Source organism: Scophthalmus maximus, chromosome 5 (assembly GCF_022379125.1).
Source record: "Scophthalmus maximus strain ysfricsl-2021 chromosome 5, ASM2237912v1, whole genome shotgun sequence".
Lineage (NCBI taxonomy): Eukaryota > Metazoa > Chordata > Actinopteri > Pleuronectiformes > Scophthalmidae > Scophthalmus > Scophthalmus maximus.
This window is the reverse complement of record NC_061519.1, coordinates 5,665,456-5,691,147: the sequence shown is the minus strand read 5'-3', so window position 1 is coordinate 5,691,147 and position 25,692 is coordinate 5,665,456. Positions and strand designations below refer to the sequence as shown.

The 25,692-nt window shown below is 42.3% G+C and overlaps 1 protein-coding gene across 2 annotated transcripts; it reads left to right on the top strand.

The window, feature by feature from the left end:
• Window positions 1-1,526: 1,526 nt before the first annotated feature.
• top2b (DNA topoisomerase II beta) lies at window positions 1,527-24,521 on the top strand. 2 transcript variants are annotated; one of them, XM_035634714.2, is made up of 36 exons: window positions 1,527-2,111; window positions 3,774-3,938; window positions 5,613-5,703; window positions 7,671-7,734; window positions 9,187-9,332; window positions 9,437-9,534; window positions 10,668-10,880; window positions 11,172-11,345; window positions 11,429-11,530; window positions 11,641-11,778; window positions 11,880-12,018; window positions 12,194-12,351; window positions 12,623-12,748; window positions 12,842-12,952; window positions 13,117-13,222; window positions 13,318-13,427; window positions 14,132-14,224; window positions 14,404-14,518; window positions 14,671-14,792; window positions 15,432-15,580; window positions 15,753-15,984; window positions 16,714-16,848; window positions 17,029-17,229; window positions 17,335-17,530; window positions 17,638-17,729; window positions 18,567-18,722; window positions 18,955-19,038; window positions 19,974-20,168; window positions 20,251-20,377; window positions 20,777-20,935; window positions 21,445-21,658; window positions 21,867-21,952; window positions 22,485-22,580; window positions 22,867-23,013; window positions 23,098-23,183; window positions 24,061-24,521. In XM_035634714.2, exons 1-36 carry the CDS (start codon window positions 2,070-2,072, stop codon window positions 24,226-24,228), a joined length of 4,836 nt encoding a protein of 1,611 aa, XP_035490607.1. In that variant the 5' UTR covers window positions 1,527-2,069; the 3' UTR covers window positions 24,229-24,521. The 2 variants fall into 2 exon arrangements, with proteins under 2 accessions (XP_035490607.1, XP_035490608.1); XM_035634715.2 differs by having other exon boundaries at window positions 1,537-2,111; window positions 22,867-23,007.
• The last annotated feature ends 1,171 nt before the right edge of the window (window positions 24,522-25,692 follow it).

Below are 25,692 nucleotides of genomic sequence, written 5' to 3'. Positions count from 1 at the left end.
AGGTGACACAGAAAACTGTTTGTCACTGCACATAATGCTGCTGTACTGGTGTCAGTCTTTGGCAGTAATGTTGATCTATTATTGTGATATTCTTTCTACAGGACCACTGCCTACGGGTCGACGACAGCGCAGCCTGACCCGTCAGCCGACAGACCAGCTTTGACACTTGAGCTAGGAAACCCTGTGCAGACAGTTTCTTCATTGTTGTACATATGTTGTCTATGCTAATATTATTATACATATTTGGTATATTGTATGATGTTCCAAAAAAATAAACAGGTGTCATGACACATTGTGTTCTCATTATTTGTACAGCTTGTAAAGAGGTAAATGTAATGGTTGGATTGTTTATGCTGAGAGTATAAGGAAAAAAGGCCTTGGATATTTAAAATAGTTTTATTCCAACAATATAGCGCAGGTTATGCAGAACATAAATAAACATTGGTATTGCACAAAATACTGTGCAAAATGTAAACCTCCATATGTGTCCGCCTGGACACGGGAGTCATGAAGTTGCCCACAGCACTTTCTTTCCACGCCTGTGGGCAGTTCTGGCAGACACAAGTAGGTTGACCTGCAACGGGACGGCCCGGTGGAGCAGCATCTGCTGATGTGAGGTGCAGTAAGTGAAGCAGCAGGCTCGTGTCACGTCACTGCTCCAAGCTCAGTCCTGGAGTTCTGACCTGAACAGCAACACATGATTACATTAGATACATGATAAATGATTAGATGTTTGATTAGATACATTGAACAGAGTCTGGAGTGAACTCAGTCTGAGCTAACAACACAACTCATCAACATGTGATGAGTCCTGTACAACATCCACCTCCATTGTGTCACAGACAGTAACATTAAAAAAAAGGGCAGAAAGCTGTGAAGGTGCAGCAGCTGTCTCCTCGTCACAACATGGCTGAAATGGGCGGAAGTTTAACAATATAAACTCAAAACAAACGTCGTCTGTGTAGCACTGCTAACCGTGTTTATGTTTTAGCTTAGCCTGTTGCTAACTAGCCAGCAACAAGTTACTGCATCAGAACTCTATTTTCAATGAGATTTCCCTACACTGGCATGTTAGCGTGACAAATGTGCCCAGCGACAATAGACGTGTTCATTGTTTACGTTTATATTAATATAATGTCCGGTGTTTTCTTACCTGTGAATGAGCCACGAGCAGTCAGTTGTTACGTTGTGCTCGGCCCGTGTCCTCCTCCCCCGATGCAGTCAGACTCAGGCAGCGGTGCGCGTTCATGTGTTGAGGGGGGAGGGGCTTGGGACGGAGGTCTGAAGGAAGCGAGTCGGATTTTGCGGCGATTTTCGAAATCACCTACCCAGCCTTTAATGAAGATAACAACATATGAAAACAAACATGAAAATGACTTCACCCGGGTTTTTGTATTTTCATTTTTTGCAGTCTAGAAGAGGAGTGCATTGCATTACAAACGGTGTGGTCTTTTAATAATCAGGCTTGAGTGGGTTTTTGCCGCCATCTTGCGTTGATTAATAAAGAGCCGGAGTCATCAAAGGTCCACTTCTCCTATTGGACGAAATCCCGGCGTCTTTGAAAAGCACTCGCCTGATTGGTCAGTCTATCCTCGAGACGATTCGCTGTCTGTGTTGCGGACGGCGGATGCTGCTGCTAGCTCATAGTCCTTTTAATTTCTAAATGAAAAGTATCTAAGTCGGACTTTTGCTGAGCCTTTCAGTTAAACTCATGTTTTATTCTGTTGAGTTTTCACATGGAATCGTAAACTCATTTATAGGTGCTTTTTGTACAGTATTTATTTCGCAGCAGGCAGCCCTGTTAGCATCTTTGTTGGACGTTTGGGCCTGCTGTGCCACCGCTCGTCGATTTTAACAATAGCCGCTACTCACTCCCCCTCCTCCGCATGTTTTGATACATTCAGAAGGATTATCTTTTCAAGAAGGCCAGGGAAGAACATGGGAGAGACGCGGCTCTGTCCATCATCCAGCCACTGAGACGTGTGTTATGCGGTTGGACCTTTAATTTCACCGGAATTGAATTCATTGTGCGAGCTGCATCGCCTCAACCCACGGGATCACAAAGGAAGATGTCCAACGGCGCTGCAGGGAGCGGGGCTCTGGCTTGGATGGTGAGTTAGCGCTGAATAACAACTTGTACTGTTACAAATAGAGCCACAGTGTTGCGATCACCTCAGCGCCGCGCGCCGGGTTGCTGCTAACTTTAGCTTTAGCTTTGTTTAAATGGCGTGTGTGTTCGCCGAGGAGGTCTCCCCTGACACTGGGACCGGGTCGCAGAGGGCCAAAGGGGTTCACGGAGCGAACAGCTGGTGGCTGCGGTGTCCTCCTGTCCTCGCTCCAGCTCCCTGCTGCCTCGACGTCTTCCAAAAGTAAACCTTTGCCTTGCTCGTTAACTTGCTAAATGTGCAATAGACAGTGGGAGATCGTGGCCTCACGCACACGAGACGTGCGGTGCGACGTGTATTACAGTGTCATTACAACGGCTGGAGCGAGTCTCGTTGGTCTGTTGTGTCTGTATTGTTCGCCGGCGACCCTGAACGCATCATGTCGTCAGGGACAGAGGCAGTGAACGTGTAGTGAAATAAAAAAGACTCTGAGAAGCTGGTTTCTTCATCACAACCGTGCTGTGGGAGGAGACTTCATACAAACCAGTAAGGTGACTCTCACCCCTTCACACAAAGACATCCTGATGGACTCACATCTGTTTCACCTGAAGGTCTGGGGGGGGGGGGGGGGGGGGGGGGGTCCATGACACTATGGACACATAGGTGTGATTGGTTTGTTTTTACATTAGATATAAAAGGCATCATGAGACATTTTAAAAAGCAACATGAGACAAAACAAACATGTATGCAAATGGCAATTGGAGAATGTAAAATGAAACGACAAGAGAGAAAGTGACAGTGCTAGAGTCATTAGGAGATTTAACAACGGGCTGTGGAAAACCGTGAAGACTTCAGCCGGGATTCAAGAGAACTCTTTGAGTTGCAGGAGCCGTGCAGTTCTCTCAGCGGTTTGTTCCACCTGCGGACGTTGCTTCTCCGTGTCCAGTCTCGGCTCTGGGGACAGAAAGCAGACCCGTCCCAAAGGACCTGAGCGGTCCCTGTGGAATCAGAAATGTTTTAGGTTTTCAGGGTGTTGACTTTGGCGTTGAGTGCAGTTAAACCCACAACTCCCTTTAAATCCTGTGTTGTTTGTCGTGTTACGGTTTCTTCATATTGCCTTATGTCAAACTTCTGCTTTGCACACGGTGCATGATCCTGTAAACGCTTCTCAAACGGGCGGTGGCGTTCAAACCGTGATTGATTGTGAGTGATTGGCCCAAAATGTGCAACACAAAATAAAAGTTTCTTTTTGTTTTGTGTATGAAAAGTTTAGTACAACTTACAAGTATATCTGTTTTGATATTACTTATTTTCATTAATTAACATGCAAAGATAAAATTCAAAAAATCCCACATCTTGTAGTTTATAGCCCTGAGAAGTTAATACTTAATTTGCTCAAATATTACTGGAGTCTGGATCAGAGAGAGGGAGTGATTTAAAGCGCACTTCAGCATGAGCACAACCGAAGAACTCCCCTCCTTCCATTTGCAGTAGGATGGCCAGCATTTGACCTACATTTACTATCAGTCACCAGAATCTCAAAGCCACAGAGAGGACGAAGACGCCTCCTGTGGTGCCGAACACTGATAGCCCGGTGTCTTCTGGCAGGGCCTGGCACTTAAACAGAGTCGTGCATCTATGACTAACAAAAACAACTCTGTCAAACAGGAGGCAGCGAATGGCAGAGGTGATGCCGGCAAGATGGAAGGGGCCAAGAAGGACAAGGCGGCCTCCAAGTTGTCTGTGGAGCGAGTGTATCAGAAGAAGACCCAGCTAGAGCACATTCTTCTCCGTCCAGACACATACATCGGCTCCGTGGAGCCCATCACCCAGGTGAGCACGCTGTAGACATTCAGACATACATTGATTCATAAACAATGCTATTCTCATGGATATCTCATGGTAAAGGCTGTTCAGTTCTGCTTTTTACACAAATAAAACGCAAAGACTAAAACCAATGTTTGTAATTCAGTTTGACATGCAATGAAGTAATTTGTAGATAACCTTGCACAACTACACATCTTAAAGTCAGGCAGAGCTGTGAGGATTTCAGGTGTATGGCAAACTACAGCTCAGAGTTTTCCTCTTCTGAAGGTTAATTCACAACCACAGCAAGTTCCTGGCAGTTTGGCTGCAAGATTACATCAGATTCCTGAAAGAAACATATGTTGTCACCGGGGATTAGCTGCTGTATCTGTACTTGTACAAAAATGTGGCATGACACGAGCAGAGGTAGTACACAGACAGAATATTATTTTCACATTCATATGTATGATGTTTTTGCATGTAACCAATCTTAAAGCAGATGCACTGATGTCACATTTGGAAGCCACAGATATTGCGAAGACATTTGGATGTTTGTTTGACGCTGACATGAGGAGATGACAAGATAACAAGACAGTGTAGCAGCATGTTGCAGTGAACAACTTCTCTGCAATGTGTCAGTTCCAGCTTTAACTAATTTCACATGCTGAACATATGTGTGAGCATCGCAGCTTTGTTTGAAGCAGTCCTCATATGTGTGAACAAATATAACACAGAGGTTTTCCAGACCAGAAACCAACTGTAGAGACGGCTCTTTTACAGATGGATTACAGAACATGATTTTTATGTCATCCCTCACTGTTGCACAAGTTCTGCCTTGATCATGTGTAGTTTACTTCTGTGGCTCAGGAGTTCGGGGTCATCCACTGAAACAAATAGTCAATTACTTGATTACTCAGGTGACAGAAAATAATCTGTGGCACGTTTTAGGGCAGCAACTAACCGTTCATTTCATTGACTAATGTGACAATTGAGTATCTGTTATATTATAATTATAATAATATGAAGGTTTTTTGATTAAAGATAATTAGTATTTACTGGCTATCCACTAACAAATAATTGTTGATAATTGTTTCATTTTTTAAGCCATTTTGAAAGGAAAATGGCTATTATCCAACATTTCTTTGCCTTTAAATTTTCATTTTGAGTTATAAATTGTATGAAAAAACCAAAAGCTTAATCACTATTTAAAAAATAGTTTGTTAATTGATATACTTAATAGAGCTTGACAGAGTTAGCTCATACAAATCATATGAGCCTTTCACAGACATATTTGTATCTGCTTTTATGTTTCCCAATATCCTCCTACATAAAAAATAATATATTTTACAAAATAAACAATGCAGAAAAGGTTCTATATATTTGGTTGTATTTGTGTTTTTCTTTTTTTATAGTTATTCATTATAAAGTTTTGGTTAAACTATGGACTATCGTGTTTGGTAATGACATCTTAGCAATCATTTATATATATATATATATATATATATATATATATATAGCTTGATATATCGTTATCTGAAACGCATCAGTCCCCAGAAATCCACATCGTTCGTTAATTCAGGAATGCCCCGGACTCATAACTGGCCCTAATAAATCTGATCATTTGCTCACACTTTGTCTCTGAGTCTCATAATAACATAAATGTGTTATTAAACCTAATGTTTTTATTTTCTACCTTTTCAGCAAATGTGGGTTTTTGATGAAGACACCGGCATGAACCAGAGGGAAATCACCTACGTTCCCGGACTGTACAAAATCTTCGATGAAATTCTCGGTAAGGGAACACATGTGCGGTTCATCTTCCTTTGGCATTCTAATCTGCACTGTTAATATAATGGCTCATTTGTCACTTGAGATTGTCCCTCTCTAACTAGAATATTGAAGTCTATAAAATTGTCAGCATCACTCACTGTGGCCTCTGCTCAGCAGCTCTGTTCTAGGACTATACGCGGAGATTAGTTTTACTCTGTGAGTGTGTCTGTATGTGCACTCTGTGTTTGCAGCACAAATATATATAAATATATATATATAATCGTTTCAGTGTTTTTGGCAACTCACGGTCAGAGCTGCACTCTAGTTTATTTTCCCTAGTGAAGTGCAAGCATGCTCAGGCAGCTTTTCCGTGGATGAGTAAAGGTTATTAAAGCAGTTGAACAGTCTTGTCTGTTAAATATGAGTTTTAATGACAGAGTAACATGTCGGCGTAATGCTGTGCGAGTGAGGTGCACCAGTGCTCGCCATGTGGGAGTGTTGTTGATGATTGCTTTGCTTTCATATCTTCACACCTGGTCCTCTCAGCCTGCGTTTTTGACACCGTATCATTGTCTCAATATTATCGGTGTCCATGTAACTGCACGAGAGGCACAGGGTCAGAGTAGTCACTGAATCACTCAGCAAATAGAAAAATTACAGTGTCCTTAAACCTGTGTGAAATTACAATTTGTGTCTTTACATGATTGTTGTTCAAAGTCCACAATGTTCTTTATGGTGATCATTTCTATCATGGTCTTTTTTTTCCAACCAAGTAATCAGCTGCTTAGTGTGTTTAACGGAGGTACATGCGGTATGCTGTTACACTGAAAGGTGGCGAATCACAACATCCCAAAGCCCTGGGTGAAATTTTAAGATGTTTAGGTTTGTCTGACCAACCGTCCAAAAACCTAAACACTCTCAGTTTACTGTAATATAAAAGTGAGAATAGCAGCAAGTTCTCACGCTGGAGAAACAGACTCCATTTACACCTCATATTCGTTATTTTAACCTATATATATATATATATATATATATATATATACACACACACACACACACACACACACACACACACACACACACACTCTCAGACACACTCTCAGACACACTTCGTATTAGCGTGTCGCCAGTGTTCACGTTGAGATCTGAGCCACGTCAACCCCACGTCCATCTCAGTGTTTCCTATAAATTACCCAGACTGTTGTGGCCTGCCATAGACTAATTTGTCCACCACATTTTCTGTTTTGATGGCCCAACAAAATATCCATAAAGCTTTTATGATCCTCTGCAGGCAGACACACACATTGTTAGGCATAACAGTGGTAGATACCACTGCTACTGTGTCACTGCTGCGACGAGCATACAGTTTTTCAGCAGGCAGGCACACCTGCCCTTGCTGTCCATCAGGTGTGCATGATAACACACTGCACGCCTTTTAGATGTTGTTTGACTGAATTTATCTGCTGGTACCAGAGTTTCTTTTCATATCATATTAATGACTTGTAAATACCAACTCGTAGCTGGATATGAAAACCAAGGGTTAACTGAGACAGTTGATAACCAACTTCATAGTACAGGTTATCAGAACATGGAAGTGTCAATCAGCCAGACGAACTGCAACCTAACTGTGTGTGCAGTACCAGACTCATTTCAAGCCGTCGTACTTTAATGACACTTTTCATCAAAACCGTTCAACAAAAAGTAAAATTCATTTTATTTTGGTGTAGTTCTGTTGATTTATAAATGAGTCTGTGGGCAGACAATTCATCAGTACAGATAATTAACTTTGTATTAGCCAGCAGATATGTAAAATATGAGCTTCCCCTGCTTCTCTGTCTTTCTGTCTTATACCATCAGACAAAGCAAACAATTGAAGAAATGTTATGTAGTGAAGACTTAACAGTTGATCAGAAACAAATGCCTTTGATTTTGCTTCATGAAAACATCTTGTGTATAACTGTTTACGTTTCTGTCTTTTCCTCTCGCCAGTCAACGCAGCAGACAACAAACAAAGGGACAAGAACATGACTGCCATTAAGATCACCATCGACCCGTGAGTGCAGTGCTTCATCATACAATTATCAGAAAGACTATATGTACACCTGTCAAAGTGAAGGAGTGTGTGCTCCAGGCGCCCAGGGCCTGGCGAATACATGCAGTGGATGGAGAGGGTTTGAGTGATGGATCCAGACGGTGTACAGTATTATGAGCCTGTGCTGAAATGCACCAAGCTCTTGTTTAATATGCGGTTCACCTCCAGCCTGCCAACAGCTTCCACGTCTGACTGCTTAAACAGCCGCGTGTCCTTCAGCCGAGCTGCTGCTCTCTCTAATGTCCCCCCGCTGTATAAATGACGCCATTAGGGCTTCTGGTACTCAGATCTCTGCCGCTAATGTGGTTTTGTAGAGACGTTAATGCTCCTCTCCACTGGGTGAGCTTATTAAGAACTCAAGGATCTTTGTTTTTCAGTAACCGCAAACCAAACGTGGTACTGGAGATGGGGGCCGGGGGCACTGATAAACATCTGTCTTATCTGTTTGATTGTATCTTCTGCTGCCACGAGCACCTCATCCCAGTCAGGTTACAGCTGAATAAATAACTACATTCAAACAGCTATTGTAATATACAGTAGGGCTCCAGCAATTAATCATCCATTAAGGACATTCAAGTCTGCTAAATGCTAACTGAGTGGACAACACTTCCCCCTGGGTGCTGTATCGTGGCTGCCCACTGCTCAGGATGTGTGTTCATTACCCTCTCATGGGTTTAATACAGGGGTCAAATTTCATGTGTGTGTTGTTAACTAACTCAGGCTCGTTCACTGCTGCTGCTGTTTAATTGACACATTAATATGTGTTACTAATATTTACCCATTGCCATGGTGAATCACAGTATCTGAGCTGCTCTGGTGATGGATTTCTTTCATTAGCCACGCAGATTTTAAGCTACTGGAACCAAAAGGACTTGAGTTTCCCATCTTGGGGTCCGTCAACACAGTGTTGGGTTCAGATGAGCTAGTTAAACCTGCTGGAGCCGGCTCCCGGGGTTAGGGTTAGGGTTAGACCTGTGGTCTAGATGGAGGGGAACATTGAATTGCCCTGTTAGTGTTTACACAAAAGAAAAAAAGTTTGATGAATCTAGATCTGTGTTTTTTAAATACTATAGTTGATGTAGTCCACTTCTTAATTCAAGTCAAGGTCTTGTAAGTGCTGGTTTTCAAGTTAGACCTGTTGTGAAATCACCTTCACTTATCTGTAAAGCAGATTTGTTTTGGTCTGGGATGCTGGTGCTAATGCGACATGTGGAGACAGTGAGTATGATATCCCTTATATCAGAAAGTAATTAATCCAAGAATAAGTAAACAAGACTTAAAATCAAACTTGATATTTGGTCAGTACCCAAAAAGTATTGAGGTTCACTACCCAGCCCTACACACAAATGTACAGTATTTCAGATTGTCCAGGTTCTCCCTGTATAACATTTTCCTCTACCCTGCCTCCACCAGTGAGTCCAACACCATCACCATATGGAACAATGGTAAAGGAATACCTGTCGTGGAGCATAAAGATGAGAAGATGTACGTCCCGGCTCTCATTTTCGGCCACTTGCTCACCTCCAGCAACTACGACGATGATCAGAAAAAGGTCACAGGTGAGAGGAGCCATCTTGACCACCTTTCATTAGTGGTTTGCTGTAGCCAGGGCAGGAAAAGTGAACGTCAACCTCTGCAATGTTAACCGTTGCTTTGCCCCCAGGTGGAAGGAATGGCTACGGTGCTAAACTCTGCAATATCTTCAGTACCAAGTTCACAGTGGAGACGGCCTGCAAGGAATACAGACACAGCTTCAAACAGGTGAGGCTGACGCTTCTGTTACAGCCTCCACAGAAGAGAAGAAGTGTTTCAGTGTGTCAACCAATGACACCAGGGCCCTGTTTCAGAAAGGGGGGTTAGTGGAAACTTAAGGTTTGTAAACCCTGGAGTTGAGGGAAACTGGGATTTTCTCAATCCGATATGACTTAAACTCTGATTCTGTTACAGCTAAAATGCCCGCTGGAAGATTTTGTCTTCATCTGCTTTTGGCATTTGTACATGTTTTATTTCATTAGACAGTGAGGGAGAGACAAGAAACTGGGTGAGAGAGTCTGGCAGAGGAAAGTATGAGCCCTAACCATTTGGCTGTCAGATCAATCCTCATCTGGATGATTTAACATTGGGAGAAGATAAAAATCCCGACAGGACAAGAGTTTGTTACCCAGGACCTGTTTTTGCGAATGTCTCCCCTTTTATGAGCTGTTAGTGATTGAAGGACAGAATGAATGAAGGACGAGACTGCCGTCTCACACGTTGCCATGGTGAAGGGCAGTATTGGAGCTCCATTAATGATGCCTCATTTCATTCACCAGGCATTTGCCTAACACTGTATCTATATTTGTTTTGTGGGGATTCTGTGTCCTTCAAATCTGTCTCTTTATCAGCTTTGAATATTTTTTCATGTTTAGTACTACACAGTAATTACATTTAATAGTTGTACTTACACTCTGTAGACGCTGCTAATCTGTTCGAAGTCAGCTGAGGTAAAGTCACCGCAAGGTTATTGTGTTGTTTGTTTACAATAACTAGGCACTGATCTGATCTGATTGTAGCACATTTCTGTAAAATCTTCACCAGTCCCTCTCCATCTTTGAATGAAGTAATTGCTGTTTTATAGGGTTTTGACATCTGATCATACCTGAGGTAAGGTTATGTGTATTATCACCTTTTTTCTTTTGCTTCACCCATGAGGTTTGCATGAGCAGAACTGTGATGTCACAGGGTGTTTCATGTCACCGTTGTTGGGGCTAAATGCACTGGACGCGGTGCGGGTGTTCTGACTTCAAGAGGGTCCTGCATTAAACAGTGTTTTTTCACTCCAAGGGGGAAAAAAGACTTTACAGGCAGTGGCAAGTATTTCTCTTGTGTGATACCTTGTGTTTGGTTTTCCCCAGACGTGGCAGATCAATATGTCCAAGACTTCTGACCCCAAGATCAAATTCTTTGACGGGGATGATTTCACCTGTGTGACATTCCAGCCCGACCTCTCCAAGTTCAAGATGGAGAAACTGGACAAAGATATCGTTGCACTTCTCACCCGCAGAGCATATGATATAGCAGGCTCGTGCAAAGGGGTCAAAGTTACATTGAATGGGAAAAAGTTACCGGTAAGTTGAGTCAATTACACACGTCTTCTCTGCTGTACTGTTCTAGCTTTAAAGTTTGTGAGGTTTAACTAACATGGGATTTGTTTTTTATTTTTCACTGTGGGGAATATATGTGATAAAGGTGTATAAAGAAGTTTAGATTCAGATTAGTTTCATGTTTCTTCCAGTCTGAGCCATTTCGTCATAGAGGGGTCTTATTACATCATGTTGCAGTTGTCAAATGATTTTATGTTGTTGAGTATTCCTTGCCTGACTGACTTAAACTTACCTAAACCCACTCGGCCACTAAAGGTCACTGGGTTCCGCAGCTATGTTGATCTGTATGTGAAGGACAAACTGGACGAGACGGGTGTGGCCCTGAAGGTGATCAATGAAACTGTGAACGATCGCTGGGAGGTTTGCCTCACCATGAGTGAGAAAGGATTTCAACAAATCAGCTTTGTCAACAGCATCGCCACGACCAAGGTTTGTGAAACAAGCCGTGTGTTTAAAAACTAGTAGAAGTGGAGAGTTGAGATGTGTTTTTAACAAGAGGATTTTTACTTTAGGGTGGCAGACATATTGACTATGTGGTGGACCAGATTGTGTCCAAACTCATTGAAGTGGTGAAGAAGAAGAACAAGGCCGGGGTGTCTGTCAAACCCTTCCAGGTGACTCAACCGATCGTTCGCGCAACATTTCTAAATCGCAGTGAAGGTGTTGGGTTTCACTGCAGATGTGTGGTGAAAGTTGATCGACCTTCTTCTCTTCTGTGCCTCAGGTGAAGAACCACATCTGGGTGTTTGTGAACGCTCTGATTGAGAATCCCAGCTTTGACTCCCAGACCAAGGAGAACATGACACTCCAGACCAAAAGCTTTGGGTCTAAGTGCCCTCTGTCAGAAAAGTTCATCAGGGCGGTAAGGACACTCCTCACTCCGTCTTCGGTTGCTCGTGTTAACCTCTCATAACAGCTGGGCATAAGTCACGAAAAGGATTTTGTCTCTCTTGTCACCCACAGGCGACCAACTGCGGGATTGTGGAGAGTATACTCAACTGGGTGAAGTTCAAAGCTCAGACACAGCTGAATAAGAAGTGCTCTTCCGTGAAGCACAGCAAGATCAAGGGCATCCCAAAGCTCGACGACGCCAACGATGCTGGTGCGTAAACGCTGTGATTGTTTATTAATGATTCATGTGTGGAAGCTAGCTTTTATTTTACTGGAACTGTGAAAAATAGCTGTTACATAGACTCCAAGCAATAACTCCTTTGAGTTGACATGCAGACTATGACATGCTTAAAAACTGCTAAATTATTAATCTTGTCCTTATCTAGGTGGCAAACACTCCGCTGAATGCACACTCATCCTCACTGAGGGAGACTCGGCCAAGTCTCTGGCTGTCTCTGGACTGGGAGTCATCGGGCGTGATCGTTACGGAGTGTTCCCACTGAGAGGAAAGATCCTGAATGTGCGAGAAGCAACACACAAGCAGGTGCGTTTTTATAAGTCCAACATGGGGCGACCCTTTACCCCGGCTCCTGTCAAATAAACGTGAAGTATCCATGAACAATGTGGAATTTGCCCAAGGTTTTCCACAATTTTGCCTACAGCTGTTGCTGTATGAGCGAGCGTTGTTTTGGTTTCGCCAAGTCTGTGAGCTGAAAGCAGCTTTTCCTTCACATAATCATGCCATCCAACGATAATATAAAAGAACATTGCTTAATGGCATTTATATTATGTCCCATTTTTGTTCTTCGCAATAGATCATGGAAAATGCTGAGATTAACAACATCATCAAAATCGTTGGCCTCCAGTACAAGAAGAGCTATGAGGACCCAGAGTCGCTGAGGAGCCTGCGCTACGGCAGGATCATGATCATGACCGATCAGGTAACATGCCTCGTCCACACACTCCCACAGCTTCGGTACCGCTAACTGCCAGTCAGCCTGCTGTATGCCAACACACTTCTCCTCTTGTCCCAGGACCAAGATGGTTCCCATATCAAAGGTCTGCTCATCAACTTCTTCCACCACAATTGGCCCTCACTGCTGAAACACACCTTCCTGGAGGAGTTCATCACGCCCATCGTCAAAGTAAGAAAAAGAAGTGCGAGCATTTCAGCTGCAGCAGGTGGTGGAGGGGATAAAGTTGCCTCTGCGCTGCCCTTTTTCAATTCCTATTTGAGCAAAATCTAAATATTTGGTTGACAGGATGAAAAACCCAAACGCACTGTCGATCTGAACCTTGTTGTCTGCAGGCAACCAAGAACAAGCAGGAACTGTCCTTCTACAGTATTCCAGAGTTTGATGAGTGGAAGAAACACACAGAGAACTATAAAACATGGCATATAAAGTACTACAAAGGTTTGCTCCTCGCGTTTTAATAAATTCAGACTTCTTCTTTTGTAGTTGTTTGAAAAAAAAATGTAGATTTTAAAAATGCTACTATTATTTTCCAGGTTTGGGCACAAGTACAAGCAAAGAGGCAAAGGAATACTTTGCTGACATGGAGAAGCATCGTATCACGTTCAGATACAGCGGTGTAGAGGACGATGCTGCCATCACTCTGGTGAGTTCAACACTACCGCTCCAAACTGTTCTGTAAGGAAGTGAAATTGTAAAAATACCATCCAATATAGGACACAGACAAACACAATATACACAACATCAAAAGTTAGAATTGAACAGCACTGATTCAGCTCATCTGACATTGTCACCATCAGGACTACTGCTCTCAGGATAATAGTTGACCCATCGGCCCTCGGAACCAAGCGTCATCATTTTTGTGACTTTTTGTTTGTGTGTACTGGTCCAAGTTGCTTATGCAACATGTTTTCATGTAAGCAGCTGTTGCTGAACGTTTTACATCAAACAAAATTTACATCTTTACCCCCTTTTCACTTGCTAGCAACCAAATTGTGATTCTGCATAGTGTTAATATAGTTTATCCCATCTAGAGCTTATGCAGTCCTCCATGAAAAGCGAGTGGCACAGATCTTGGTCAATTTAAGCTTCGTTGCAGAAAGTTTTAGAATTATTTTCACAGTATATTTTTCTCATTTCATTTTTTTCACGAGAAACTCTTTATGGGAAAGTGCAAATTTTTAATACAGATACAGATTATTATTATTATATCACTCCATTATTCAATTTTTTTGTAAACAAGCATTTCTTACAGTGCTTTACATGGTTGACCAAGCTAGTGAAAAGTGAAATATTACATTTTGTTTGGTGAATGGTGGCCGACCCTCGGTGTTGTTTTTTGTTTTTCAGGCATTCAGTAAGAAGAAGACAGACGACAGGAAGGAGTGGCTGACCAACTTTATGGAAGACCGACGTCAGAGGAGGATGCACGGCCTGCCAGAGGTTTGACGCTTTGATTAAATGCAGTGATGAGAGGAACACAGACATCTTCAAACAAGGAAGATGTTTTGGTTTTCCACTCCCTTTGTGGAAACTCTTTGGATTAAGAAATAATGTAAAATCACACTGAAACATACTCCAAATTAAGTATGTGTATTGATGTTTATTTTACTTTGTTTCAGCAATACTTATATGGAACTCAGGCCAGACACCTGTCCTACAATGACTTCATCAACAAAGAGCTGATTCTTTTCTCCAACTCTGACAATGAGAGATCCATCCCATCGCTGGTTGACGGTTTGTATACTCATTCCATCTTTGTAGCGTTGTTCCTTTACTTAAAGCCATTGATGAAAGAAAAGAAAAAGTCTGTTCTGACATGTAGTATACAGATTGTTTAGCCCTCCTGGCCTTATGTCCTTCTGATGGGAAGTATGTGTTGTTTCCAGGCCTGAAGCCAGGTCAGAGGAAAGTGCTGTTCACCTGCATGAAGAGGAACGACAAGAGGGAAGTGAAGGTAGCACAGCTGGCTGGTTCAGTGGCAGAGATGTCTGCATACCACCATGGAGAGGTACGGTCGACTCGCTGTCTTCCAGACATGTGACACACTTTATTGACTCTTTATTACAGCGGGTAAGATTAGTAGTTAGCAGGTCAGCTTGATATTTCTATTTAATGTTCCATCCAATGTAAGGTAATAAATGTTGAAGTTAAGGGATTGATATAATTGAAAATAAATCCTAGTTGTCCAATTTTCTTGAATATGGTGTGATTAAAAATTAGGGGGAAAAGCACAACGGCACAATACAAAAACAGTTCACACACAGGCATACATACATGATATGACTGTGGGCTAGAAAACATGAGATAAAAACAAATAAGTGAGCCTATAGTAGTAAACATTTCAGGTTTAAATACTATAATAGTAAAAGCACTTGCATAAGTTAATTTGTCCAGTAAGATGACAGAAGGTGGAATAAAAGATTGGTTTCTTGTATTTTCTTGCAGACGTTAGCTGTATAAAATGTAGTTTGGACTTTCGTTCTAAATATTAAATATATATCATCAGACTTGAATCCACCAGTCAGAACAATGACCACATCTTGAGATTTTGTGTTTTCCCTATTTTTGTGAGCTAGCTCGTCGAGGTGTTACAGTGATTCTGTTTCCTGGTCACTCTTACTGATCCCCACTTCGTTGGTCCCTGTAGCAAGCTCTCATGATGACCATAGTGAACTTGGCCCAGAACTTTGTGGGCAGTAACAACGTGAACATCCTGCAGCCTCTCGGCCAGTTTGGTACTCGCATCAATGGAGGCAAAGATGCTGCCAGCCCTCGTTATATTTTTACCATGCTCAGGTAAAGCAATGTTTAACATATCAGTTTGATTCTGTTATTTATGATTGTATTTTATTTTGTGAATTTTAGCTTGGTTTATGCAGTGAATTATTTTCAGTTAATTTTCATTATTTCTTACTCAACATTTAGACAAATGGAAAACATTATTCTTGTATTGTGTCATTTCCCACAGTCCTCTTGCCAAGCTGTTGTTCCCAGCGGTGGACTCCAACCTGCTCAAGTTCCTGTACGACGACAACCAGAAGGTGGAGCCCGAGTGGTACATTCCCATCATTCCACTGGTGCTGGTGAACGGTGCTGAGGGCATCGGGACAGGATGGGCATGTAAAATCCCCAACTATGACGTCCGAGAGATCGTCAACAACATCAACCGCATGATCACCCACCAGGACCCCCTGCCAATGGTAAAACAGAAATAGAAAATGTTATTACATGAGATTGAGTTGGTGTTTACACTGCAGGCAACTTGCTGTCAGAGATTTGTCCTTTCACCTTTGATACTGAGCATAGCTTCCCTTTTATGTATCTGAACAGATTTTATCTGAGAGTTTGAAATGACAAACAATTGATTGGACTTTCCCTGAGATCTGTAAGGCCTTGCAAGGTCATCAAGAGTTGCCCAAGGCTCCTCTCTCGTTTGTTGCCAGAAGAAGCTAATGAAGAGCCGGAGGAAAGTGTTTACGCATTCTCTTAGGTTGAAGTTACATTAAATGCTTTTTTGAGGAGGTGGAGGTCACAGGAAGAAAGGATTTGAAGTAACATAACAAAAGTAAGGCCCCCTCCCATGATTTTAGCAGGACAGTCCATCACAACAGAAGCATAATGAAGTGACCTCAGGCTTCAGATCATTGAGCCAAGGAACCAATACACGATGTTGAATCGTGAATCTGAATTATTAGTCCTGCACCTTTTCAAAGCTGTAGAGAAATAGGAGTCTGTATGAAAGTTTGCCCATCTTTGCTTGTGAAAGCAAAACATTTTTAGAAGTTCTGTCTGAATAATCTTGGCTGTGAAGCATTTTGGTAGCACACAGATCAGAAGGGGACTAAATCATTGCAGTGACATTTGTTAAAATTTAAAATGAAAACATTCTCTCATGTTTCTGTCTCTGTTTGACGTTTGCCATCATTCAGCTTCCCAGCTACAAAAACTTCAAAGGGGTGCTCCATGAGCTGGGTCAGAACCAGTACCTGGTCAGTGGAGAGGTGTTGGTCATAGACAAAAACACCATTGAGATCACAGAGCTTCCCGTCCGGACATGGACACAGGTACACTCATATCCTTTTCTTTTGTCTTTTTTAAAAAATAAGATAAAGTTTAACTGCACTCACAGGAAGAAAAAAATATGTTTTATGATAGTAAAAAAAAAGAGACGTCGTGTAGTCGTCTGCATTTTCTGCAATATTTAAAATCTTTGTGAATAACCGTTCATTTGCTCTTGTGTGCAGGCCTACAAGGAATCCGTGTTGGAGCCCATGCTGCAGGGCACTGACAAAACACCAGCTCTCATCAATGATTATAAGGAGTACCACACAGACACCACAGTCAAGTTTGTGGTCCGCATGTCTGAGGACAAACTGGCCCAGGCCGAGGCAGTCGGCCTCCACAAGGTCTTCAAGCTGCAGTCCAGCCTCACCTGCAACTCCATGGTGAAGTGTTCAACCCCGTGAAGTGAAACAAAAAAGCATTCCAAGAGTTGTTTTTAAAGTGTGTGATGAGTAGTGAACTGATTTTTGAAACCATTTTTTCCTCAGGTTCTGTTTGACCACATGGGCTGTCTGAAGAGGTACGACTCTGTCCACGAAATCCTCAAGGAGTTCTTTGAGCTCCGCCTGCAATACTACAAACTGAGGAAGGACTGGCTACTGGGCAGCCTGGGAGCCGAGGCCTCCAAGCTTTCCAACCAGGCTCGCTTTGTGCTGGAGAAGATTGAAGGAAAAGTTTCCATTGGTAAGAATGCACTTTTAAATATCAGCTCATGTGCTATATTAAGTACTTGATTGAATTGAAGTGTATGTTTTTATGTTCAACCCTTTTTTTTTCTTTTTTTTTTCCAGAGAACAAATCAAAGCGTGAACTGATCCGCATGTTGGTCCAGAAAGGCTTTGAATCTGATCCAGTGGTGGCCTGGTCCAAAGCTCAGGAGAAGGTATTTTTTTAATACCTCGGACATACATCTACGCACACACACATTAACCTTATGAGTGTTACGATGGGTAGGATACAGTCAGGTCCATTTGTGTTTAGACAGTGACACAATTGATTTTTTTTTTTGTAATTTTGCCTCAATGCACAACCTCAGTGTATACGAAATGAAACAATCAAAATGGGATTTAAGTGAAGACTTTCAGATTTAATTAAATGGGTTTAACAGAAATATTGCACTAACCATTTAGAAATTATCCGTGGTCTTCCAGGACGATTGGGGTTGCTAACCTTGCCTGAATTCCTTCGTGTTAAGAATGAACCAAACTGTTGATTTGGCCACCTCACATCAAGAGTTCCTCTGAACAGCTCCCAAATGCAAGTTCAACACTTTGAAACAAATTCCGACCTTCTATCTGCTTCATTTGTCCTGGAATAACGAGGGAATAGACCACGCGTGGCGATGGAACTGCCTGTCAGTCAGCTGTCCAATTACTTCTGAGCCTCTGAAAGTGGAGGGATGGCTGTAATTCCCTAAAACGCTTACCCAATACTTTTGTTAAACCCCTTGAATTAAACCTGAAAGAGTAAACTTATATCAGATCTTAGCTGCTTCATGTTAAATCCATCACAAAATGTTGCCACTGTCAAAATACTGGCCCCGACTATATATAGTATTTATTGCAGTGAAACAGATTAAACGTTATTCTAATCTTTGCACCAACTGTTTAACACAAGAAGAAGATCCTCTTGATACGTCACATTTATCAGGGCAGAAGGTGGAGAAAGCAACAAGCGTTAGTTTCTGGTGTGTAATGTTTCTTGTGCTTTCCTCCGTCAGGCTCAGGAGGAAGATTACCGGGAGGCAAACGACAGCGACAGCTCGCTGGACTCTGGCTCTTCGTCGGGGCCAAACTTTAACTACATCCTCAACATGCAACTGTGGTGCCTGACTAAAGAGAAGGTGGAGGAGTTGCTCAAACAGAGGGACCTGAAGGTATTAATCATTGTTGATTGATCTGCATTTCTTTTTATGACATCATGTTTGTGATTAAGACACTTGTTTTGATTATTGATTATTATATTCATAGAGAAAACCCAAAGTTCTATGGGTGTTAAGGACTTCTTTCAACTCACTGTGATCCAGGACCACAGTTGAGAGTTAACGTATGGAAATGTGCAGTAGATGTGTCGATGAACAAAATGAATGTGTGCGTGCTGAAATGCAGAGAGGAGAACTGAATGAGCTCCAGAAGAAATCCTCCGAGGAACTGTGGAAGGAGGACTTGGCAGTCTTCGTTGAGGAGCTGAATGTAAGTTCACAAAACACGATACACCTCCACTTCCACTATGCTGCGTGCATTGCCTTTAGTTACTGTTAACATGTTGCTTCAAAGTTGTTCTGATGGGGGGGGATAAAAGTCAGTATAATGTGTATGTTGACAGCACATGCTCTATTAGTAAAAAACAAACAAACTCTGCAGCTCTGAGTTTCTTTTCTGTTGCAGATTTTCCATTTTTCATTCTTATTCGTTCCACTGGCTCCTATTGGCCAATAATGTCGAAGGGATTGTTCAGCATTTGTTTTCTGTCCGAGAGTTTATCTCTCTGTTAAATATGGCAGTGGGCAGTTCGCCTTACCAGACTCTGCTGAAAGGCAACAAAATCCACCTTACAGCACCTTCAGAGCTCATTTATAAACCAATCTGTACAAAAACCAAAGTGTAAATACAACTCATATTTATACAATGTTTTATGTAGTGAGCTTCAGAGGTGGTTTTGTTACTGCTGGACTGAGTAGCTGTAGTTAATGCTCTAACGGCCGTAGCGATATATTTACCTGACAGACACAACACTGATGTCGACTTTCTCATTAAACTTTACACCAAAGCAAAAAAAAAAAAATGTAGAAATGTTTTTAACCTGCTGTTGATGACACACATGGCTTACTGAACTACAGGTTCACATGAAAAGCCTAACGGCAGTTCATAGGAAGCAGTGAATCCTTTCTCTGAAGACTTTTAACTTGAAATGCCTTCAGGAAGTGCTGACTTTCATTGCAGTTAATGAATGCCCAGAATAAATTCAATTTGGGTTGAAAAATAAACTCGGTGGAGTATGACCTGATTCTGGTAATAATGGAATTATTGTTTTTGAGTACAGCACTTAATTCTTTTTTGGTCAGAGAAGGTGCTGTTGTTTGAAAGCTGACAGTAAAGTAACAAGTACTGTTGTGTTGTCCCGTCAGAAAGTGGAGGCCCAGGAGCGAGAGGAGCAGAATTTAGGAAGGGCCATCAAACTGGTGAAGGGCAAAGTGGGCAAACCTAAAGCGAAGAAGTTGAACCTGGAGGAGACCATGCCGTCGCCGTACGGCCGCAGGGTGGAGCCTCCAACGCAGCCAATTAAATCGGACGCTGCTAAGAAACTGACCAAAAAGAAGAAGGTAACAACTGCGGTAATTCACCACTGAATAAAGAGTAATTTCAAGATGTGAAGGTTTGTTACAAGGTGTGTCTTTCTCTCAGGGTGACACAGATCCAGCGGTGAAGTTGGAGTTCGATGATGATGGTTTGGTTGCAGAGGGAGGAACGGGAGAAAATTCTGTAGCCAAACCAAAGGCTCCACGTGTGAAGAAAGAGAAGAAAGAGCCCGGTCAGCACCTTCTTTGTTTATTTCATTTAACATGTTGAAATTACCCCATCACCTTTTTTTTTCTTTCTTCTTCTTCTTAGATTAGCTATTGGTGTTTCCTCCCAAATGGGAAAACAACTTTTTGTGGTGATTTTTTTTCAAGGTTAAGGTAGACTAATGTCTGTCAATCAATATGTCAGCAGGTTAGAAGTTGGGATTGGACTGATAAATCATTTATCAGCGCAGACAGATATGTCTGTGCCTGTCTGCTTTGAAAACAGTTCGGACCCCAGGTCCTCTTTGATGCTCTGCGGTGCATCGAGAGAAAACTCTTATCCATTATTGAACAAGGAGCTCCTTCGTCCTCGGCGAGAACACTGAAGGTTAACAGTCTGGTTCTCCTGTGCACTGTGTTTGCAGGAGCTCCTAGAGTGAGAAAAACCCCAGCACCCAAAGCTGCCCCTGCCAAGAAGGTGAAGAAGAGGAACCCCTGGTCCGAGGATGAGTCCAACTCCGAAAGTGACGTGGAGAACAGCGAGCCTCTCATCCCCAGAGAGACCAAGTCCCAGAGAGCATCAGGTACGACTGGGCCCCTCCGGGGGGCGAATCATCGTTAAATATAGTACAGAGCTGTAACCATTGGACGATGAATCCATTTGTTTGATCGACAGAAAATGAATCATTTACTATTTTGAATATAGACTAATTGTCTTTTGCTGTTTCAGCCTCTTAAATGTGAGATTTTGATGTTTGTTTGTCGCATACAAAAGTATACTGGACTCTTGAATTGTCAAAACTTGGATTAGCAAATGATTAAATCAAGGAAATAACTTGCAGATGAAGCGATAATTAAAGTACTTGGTAGACGAACCCACTGCTGAAACTAGTCCCCACCCAAAGCAGTGTTCCTCCCTGTTGGAAGGAGAAGCCATTCAGCTCAGGTTCCCTGGGGCTGATCATCCTCAGTCGGCTTCAAGTGTCTGAGAGTGTGGTCTGATGCAACCCAGCTGAAACGAGACTGAATGACTGTACGAGGCACCGCAGCTGTAACACTGTGGTGTGACGCACACTCTGCTGGTGTCTTTCAGCCTCCAAGCCCAAATACACGTTTGACTTCTCCGAGGAGGAGGCGGAGGAAGAGGAGAACGGAGACGACAACGACGCGGCTTCTTCTCCGGTGAGGTCGTTCAAAGACGACTTTGCCACGTCCGACAACAAGGACCGATTCAACGACCACAATGACGACGAGGACGACGAGGACGACAACGAAGTCTCGTTCTCCCCTCCCAAACAAAAGACAGCGTAAGACTGCTCCCACGCTCGTTCAACATGAGGTCACAAAGTGAAGCGTTAGTTTGATGGCAGTCCTTTAAACTGTTAAATGCAAGATGCTGGTTCACGTCCAGCCTGAGGTCCGCCCCCTTCTCTCCCCCTCACATCCTGTCACCTCCGCACTGTGCTGTTTATTAAAGGCACTTAGGTTGTTTGTGTGTTTGTTTTGTTATTGAAGGTCTACTGCACCTGTAGCTAAAAAGAAGGAGACAACCAGCATCTTCTCGTCCAAGTCCGCCTTCTCTGAAAAAAGCAATGACAGTGGTGAGTACAAGCTCCTTGTCACGCCCACCTGCTGTGGAACATCCTATACTACATTTAATAATAGGCAAGGTTGTGTGGGGGCTGTGATGAGGGTGTGGGCTCGCTTTTAAGGCTGATTCTCTGTGAAAGACACTTGCTAGCCATGCAACATCAAAGCTACAAACGACCCATAATGCAGCACTCTAAAAGACTGTAGTTTCGAAAACTTACACTCACTCTGTTAGAAAAAGAATGGAAACCTCCGAGCAGACTCCGCCATAAAGACCCCGTAGATGGGTTCTGCTGAGGCGGTCGTCCTTTCAGCAGGTCCTCTGGTCTCTACAGAGCAAACTGTTGAAACAGTAACCATTGGGTTCTTGTCTCTTCCCTGACCAATCAAATTGACCGAGCGCCACTGGCCAGGATAGGAGCGTGTGCAGACGTTTTCTTCCAGCCGCTCACTCAGTCAGAGATGTCCAGATGCAGGAGTGACGGCTGCAGCAAGTGACAGCAAAAATAAAACTTTGTCTTGTGTCTTTGTTTTGTGTCGAAGATGCGTCCAAATCCGACAGTGATGACGACAGAGGCCCAGTGTTCTCAACTTATTCCAGCAGCTCTGCGTTTGACAAATTACTGCCGCCAAAAAAAGGTAATGATCACGTACATCCAGGAGAGGGAGCTCCTATGCAGCGTCACAGGTGCTGACAGCAGGGAGAGGGGATTACCGACACGGTCGTGATGTCAGTGATTGTTGAAGTGGAACTGGTCGAGGCCGATAAGCATTTTTAAGCAAATTTTGATATTGATATAATTAACAAAATGTAGTTGGTTAAGTCAAAAGCTTGTGGTTGATAACTCATCACGTTAGGTGCCTAAAATTTAACTGTCATGTGTCAGAAGTATTTGATGAACAGCTTTTTATTTGTGATGTACAGCAGCGAAAAAACCCTCCGATGCAGCTCCCAAACCTAAGAAGCCACCAGCACCGAAAGCAAAAAAGCCTGATAAAACCATCTGGGACTCAGACTCGGACACAGAATCCAAGAAGCCAGCTCCAGCTCTTAAAGCTACTCCAGGTCTATGTGAGATTATCATAGACAATAAATATTTTGCGCTCGTCAAAGTGAGTTTTTAGTCACTCTTTGCTCCTGGTTGACTTTGTACAGGTAAAGGCCGGGGGAGGAAGAGGAAGGGCTCTGGCTCTGAAGACGAGTACAGTCCGATGAAGAAATCGGCCAAACCTCCCGGCAGAGTGAGTCTCTTCCTGTGTTTATAGATGCAGCGATTGACGTGTGCTACACGTGAACCCCGTTGTGTTTATGTATTTGGAGACATTTACAGGGGGTTAGTCAGACAGTGTAGGTCTTCACCTCAGAGAGAAATTTCAGAAATATCTGCTTCATTAGAGTAAACATCCAAGAACTTATCATTTTTATTATTTAACCTACCAACATGATGTCTAATTTATTTTGTTTACATTTTCATTTCAGATCTTTGAGAAATGACTAATACTAATTTTGAATCCACAACAGATATTGAGAACTTAGTAACAGTACTGTGGCTTTTGTACACAAACTATCATTAGCATCCATTCAATAAGGTTATTAAAGAAATGTGACCAATTTATGCATATTTCAGTTTCTCTCTCATCACTATATGATGGAGATAGTTTCTCAAACACATTTTTCTGGAATCTAATGTTTCATATTGGCTGACGTGTTGATTGTGATTTAACTTAAAAGCTACGACTGGCTAATATATAACATTGCATAATATATCAACCTCTTTTTTCTGTGTCTTTTTAAACTGTCAGAAAAACTATATCAGCATGTATTTTTATAGATCTTTGCTTGGATAGATTGTTCTAAGCTAAAATTGGAAAATAAAATGAATCTAAAATCAGTAATTGTCTGATTAAAGAAATCTGACAGTCTGTTTCTGCTCCAACACAGTTCAGATTTACAAATCCTTTTCTTTTACTCCACCATATTTATTTGACAACAGTAGTTAATGGTGACTTGTCAGATTAAGATTAAACTGAAAATGTGTAATCAGTTAATCAAATTCAATGTTTCAATGCCGCAACAACCTGAATGGTAACTCAACTGTAACGTCTTCCTCCTTTGCAGAAGCCTCAGAAACCTCCATCGGACGACGAAGACGACGACAGCAACAGCCTGAGTGCGATGGGAGCGGCGTCCCGTGACCGGCCGGGCCGTTCCAAAAGGGAGGTGAAATACTTCCACGAGTCGGACAACGAGGAAGACGACGACGACGACGACAACATGTTCGATTAAAGCAAACTTCAGTCACGTTCAAACACAGCCCTTCAGTGCTCCCACAGACTTTTGTACATTTCCCTTTTCATTTTATTATCGTTAATGGTGATGTTCAATGATTTTTAACATGTAGGTGTTTTACACTTTTTCTTACACATATACAGGTTTCTTTTTTTATGGTCATTGAAATGTTCTTGTATCTGTCCCAAGTGGCTTTTAGATGTGTAGAACGCAGTGCTTTAGCACATTTTAATTGTTAAAATACTATGTAACTTTTTGAACATGAAGTTGAAAGTAAACTATGAAATGTCGTTGGTTGCTCCGGCCTGATTCTTTCATGACTCGGCTATTCCAGATACAACTCACTCTCGTACTATTGCTTGAACAATTGGTGTTAAGTTACATGAAATGGAATCATTCAAATGGAACTTGTGAGCTTGTGGTCAAGATGTGGAATGTCCTGTGGGTGCTGCAATTGGTTAAAGGGGCAGTACGCTTTTTTGGAGAACGCTTGTTTCTCTCGTTGTTGTTGTTGTTGTTGTTGTTGTGATGTTCCTGCTCTGGCCGGGCCGCGAATTCGGGTATGGGAGTCAGACGCTATGACCACTAGGCCAAAACCCTGCGGTTGCAGCGCGACCCGCTAGCACATCTCTTAAGGTGTCGGCGGGTGATGTTTACTAACTGCACTCGCAGTGTTATGCGGTGCGGTCCGCACCATTTTTTTTGTTTTCAATTTACAGCGCCTGGGCTGAGACGATTTTTACAAAACTTGTATCGCTTTAGAATCGCATACTGCCCCTTTAAGTCATGGCAATGGCACCATGGGCACTAATGTTACTGTTAGCGGCAAGAAGCCACCGAGGCTAATAATTGCAAGCAAGCACGTTGGCAACATTGGAAACTCAAAGGCATCTTGACATTTGGAATATCAGCATTTTCCTCAGATTTTTGGAATTCTGAGGGGAAAAAAACAACTTAATTACAATATATTGACCAGCCCTTTGAAGGTAACACAGGCTTTTTATGTCACAAAAATTGTTCAAATTCATTATAAGTTGAGTTGCTATAGTAACTAATATTTTCATTTTGTGTTTCCCCATTCTTGTAATGAAATAAAACCTCTATTTAAGGTTAAAAAAAAGAATCATTCAACAGAATATTAAGAGAGCTGTCTATGGTCGCTCTTTCCTTCAAATATTACTTTCCCATTGTCGGCAACTAAACTTTTTAGTTATTTTTTTTATTGGAGTCTAAAAATGATGTTGGTTTGTCAACCTGATCTTCGTGAGCGTATGAAATCATCTCTTTTTGTTGAGGCAATTAATGAACTTAGCAGAAACATTGAATCGTTGGACTGGTGAACCCAGAGTTAACCAATGATGAAAACTCAAATTGTGAGAATGCTGAACCTGAGTCTGTCTCTCAAAGTTGTAACATTTGTCACAGATATATGGTCGTGAGAGGATGAAATAAAATAAAAAG

Coding starts and splice junctions, on each gene's coding strand:
- top2b (XM_035634714.2), top strand. CDS start 2,070: ATGTCCAACGGCGCTGCAGGGAGCGGGGCTCTGGCTTGGATG. Junction 15,581..15,752: donor TATATTTTTACCATGCTCAG/GTAAAGCAATGT, acceptor CATTTCCCACAG/TCCTCTTGCCAAGCTGTTGT. Junction 17,230..17,334: donor GCCTCACCTGCAACTCCATG/GTGAAGTGTTCA, acceptor TTTTTTCCTCAG/GTTCTGTTTGACCACATGGG.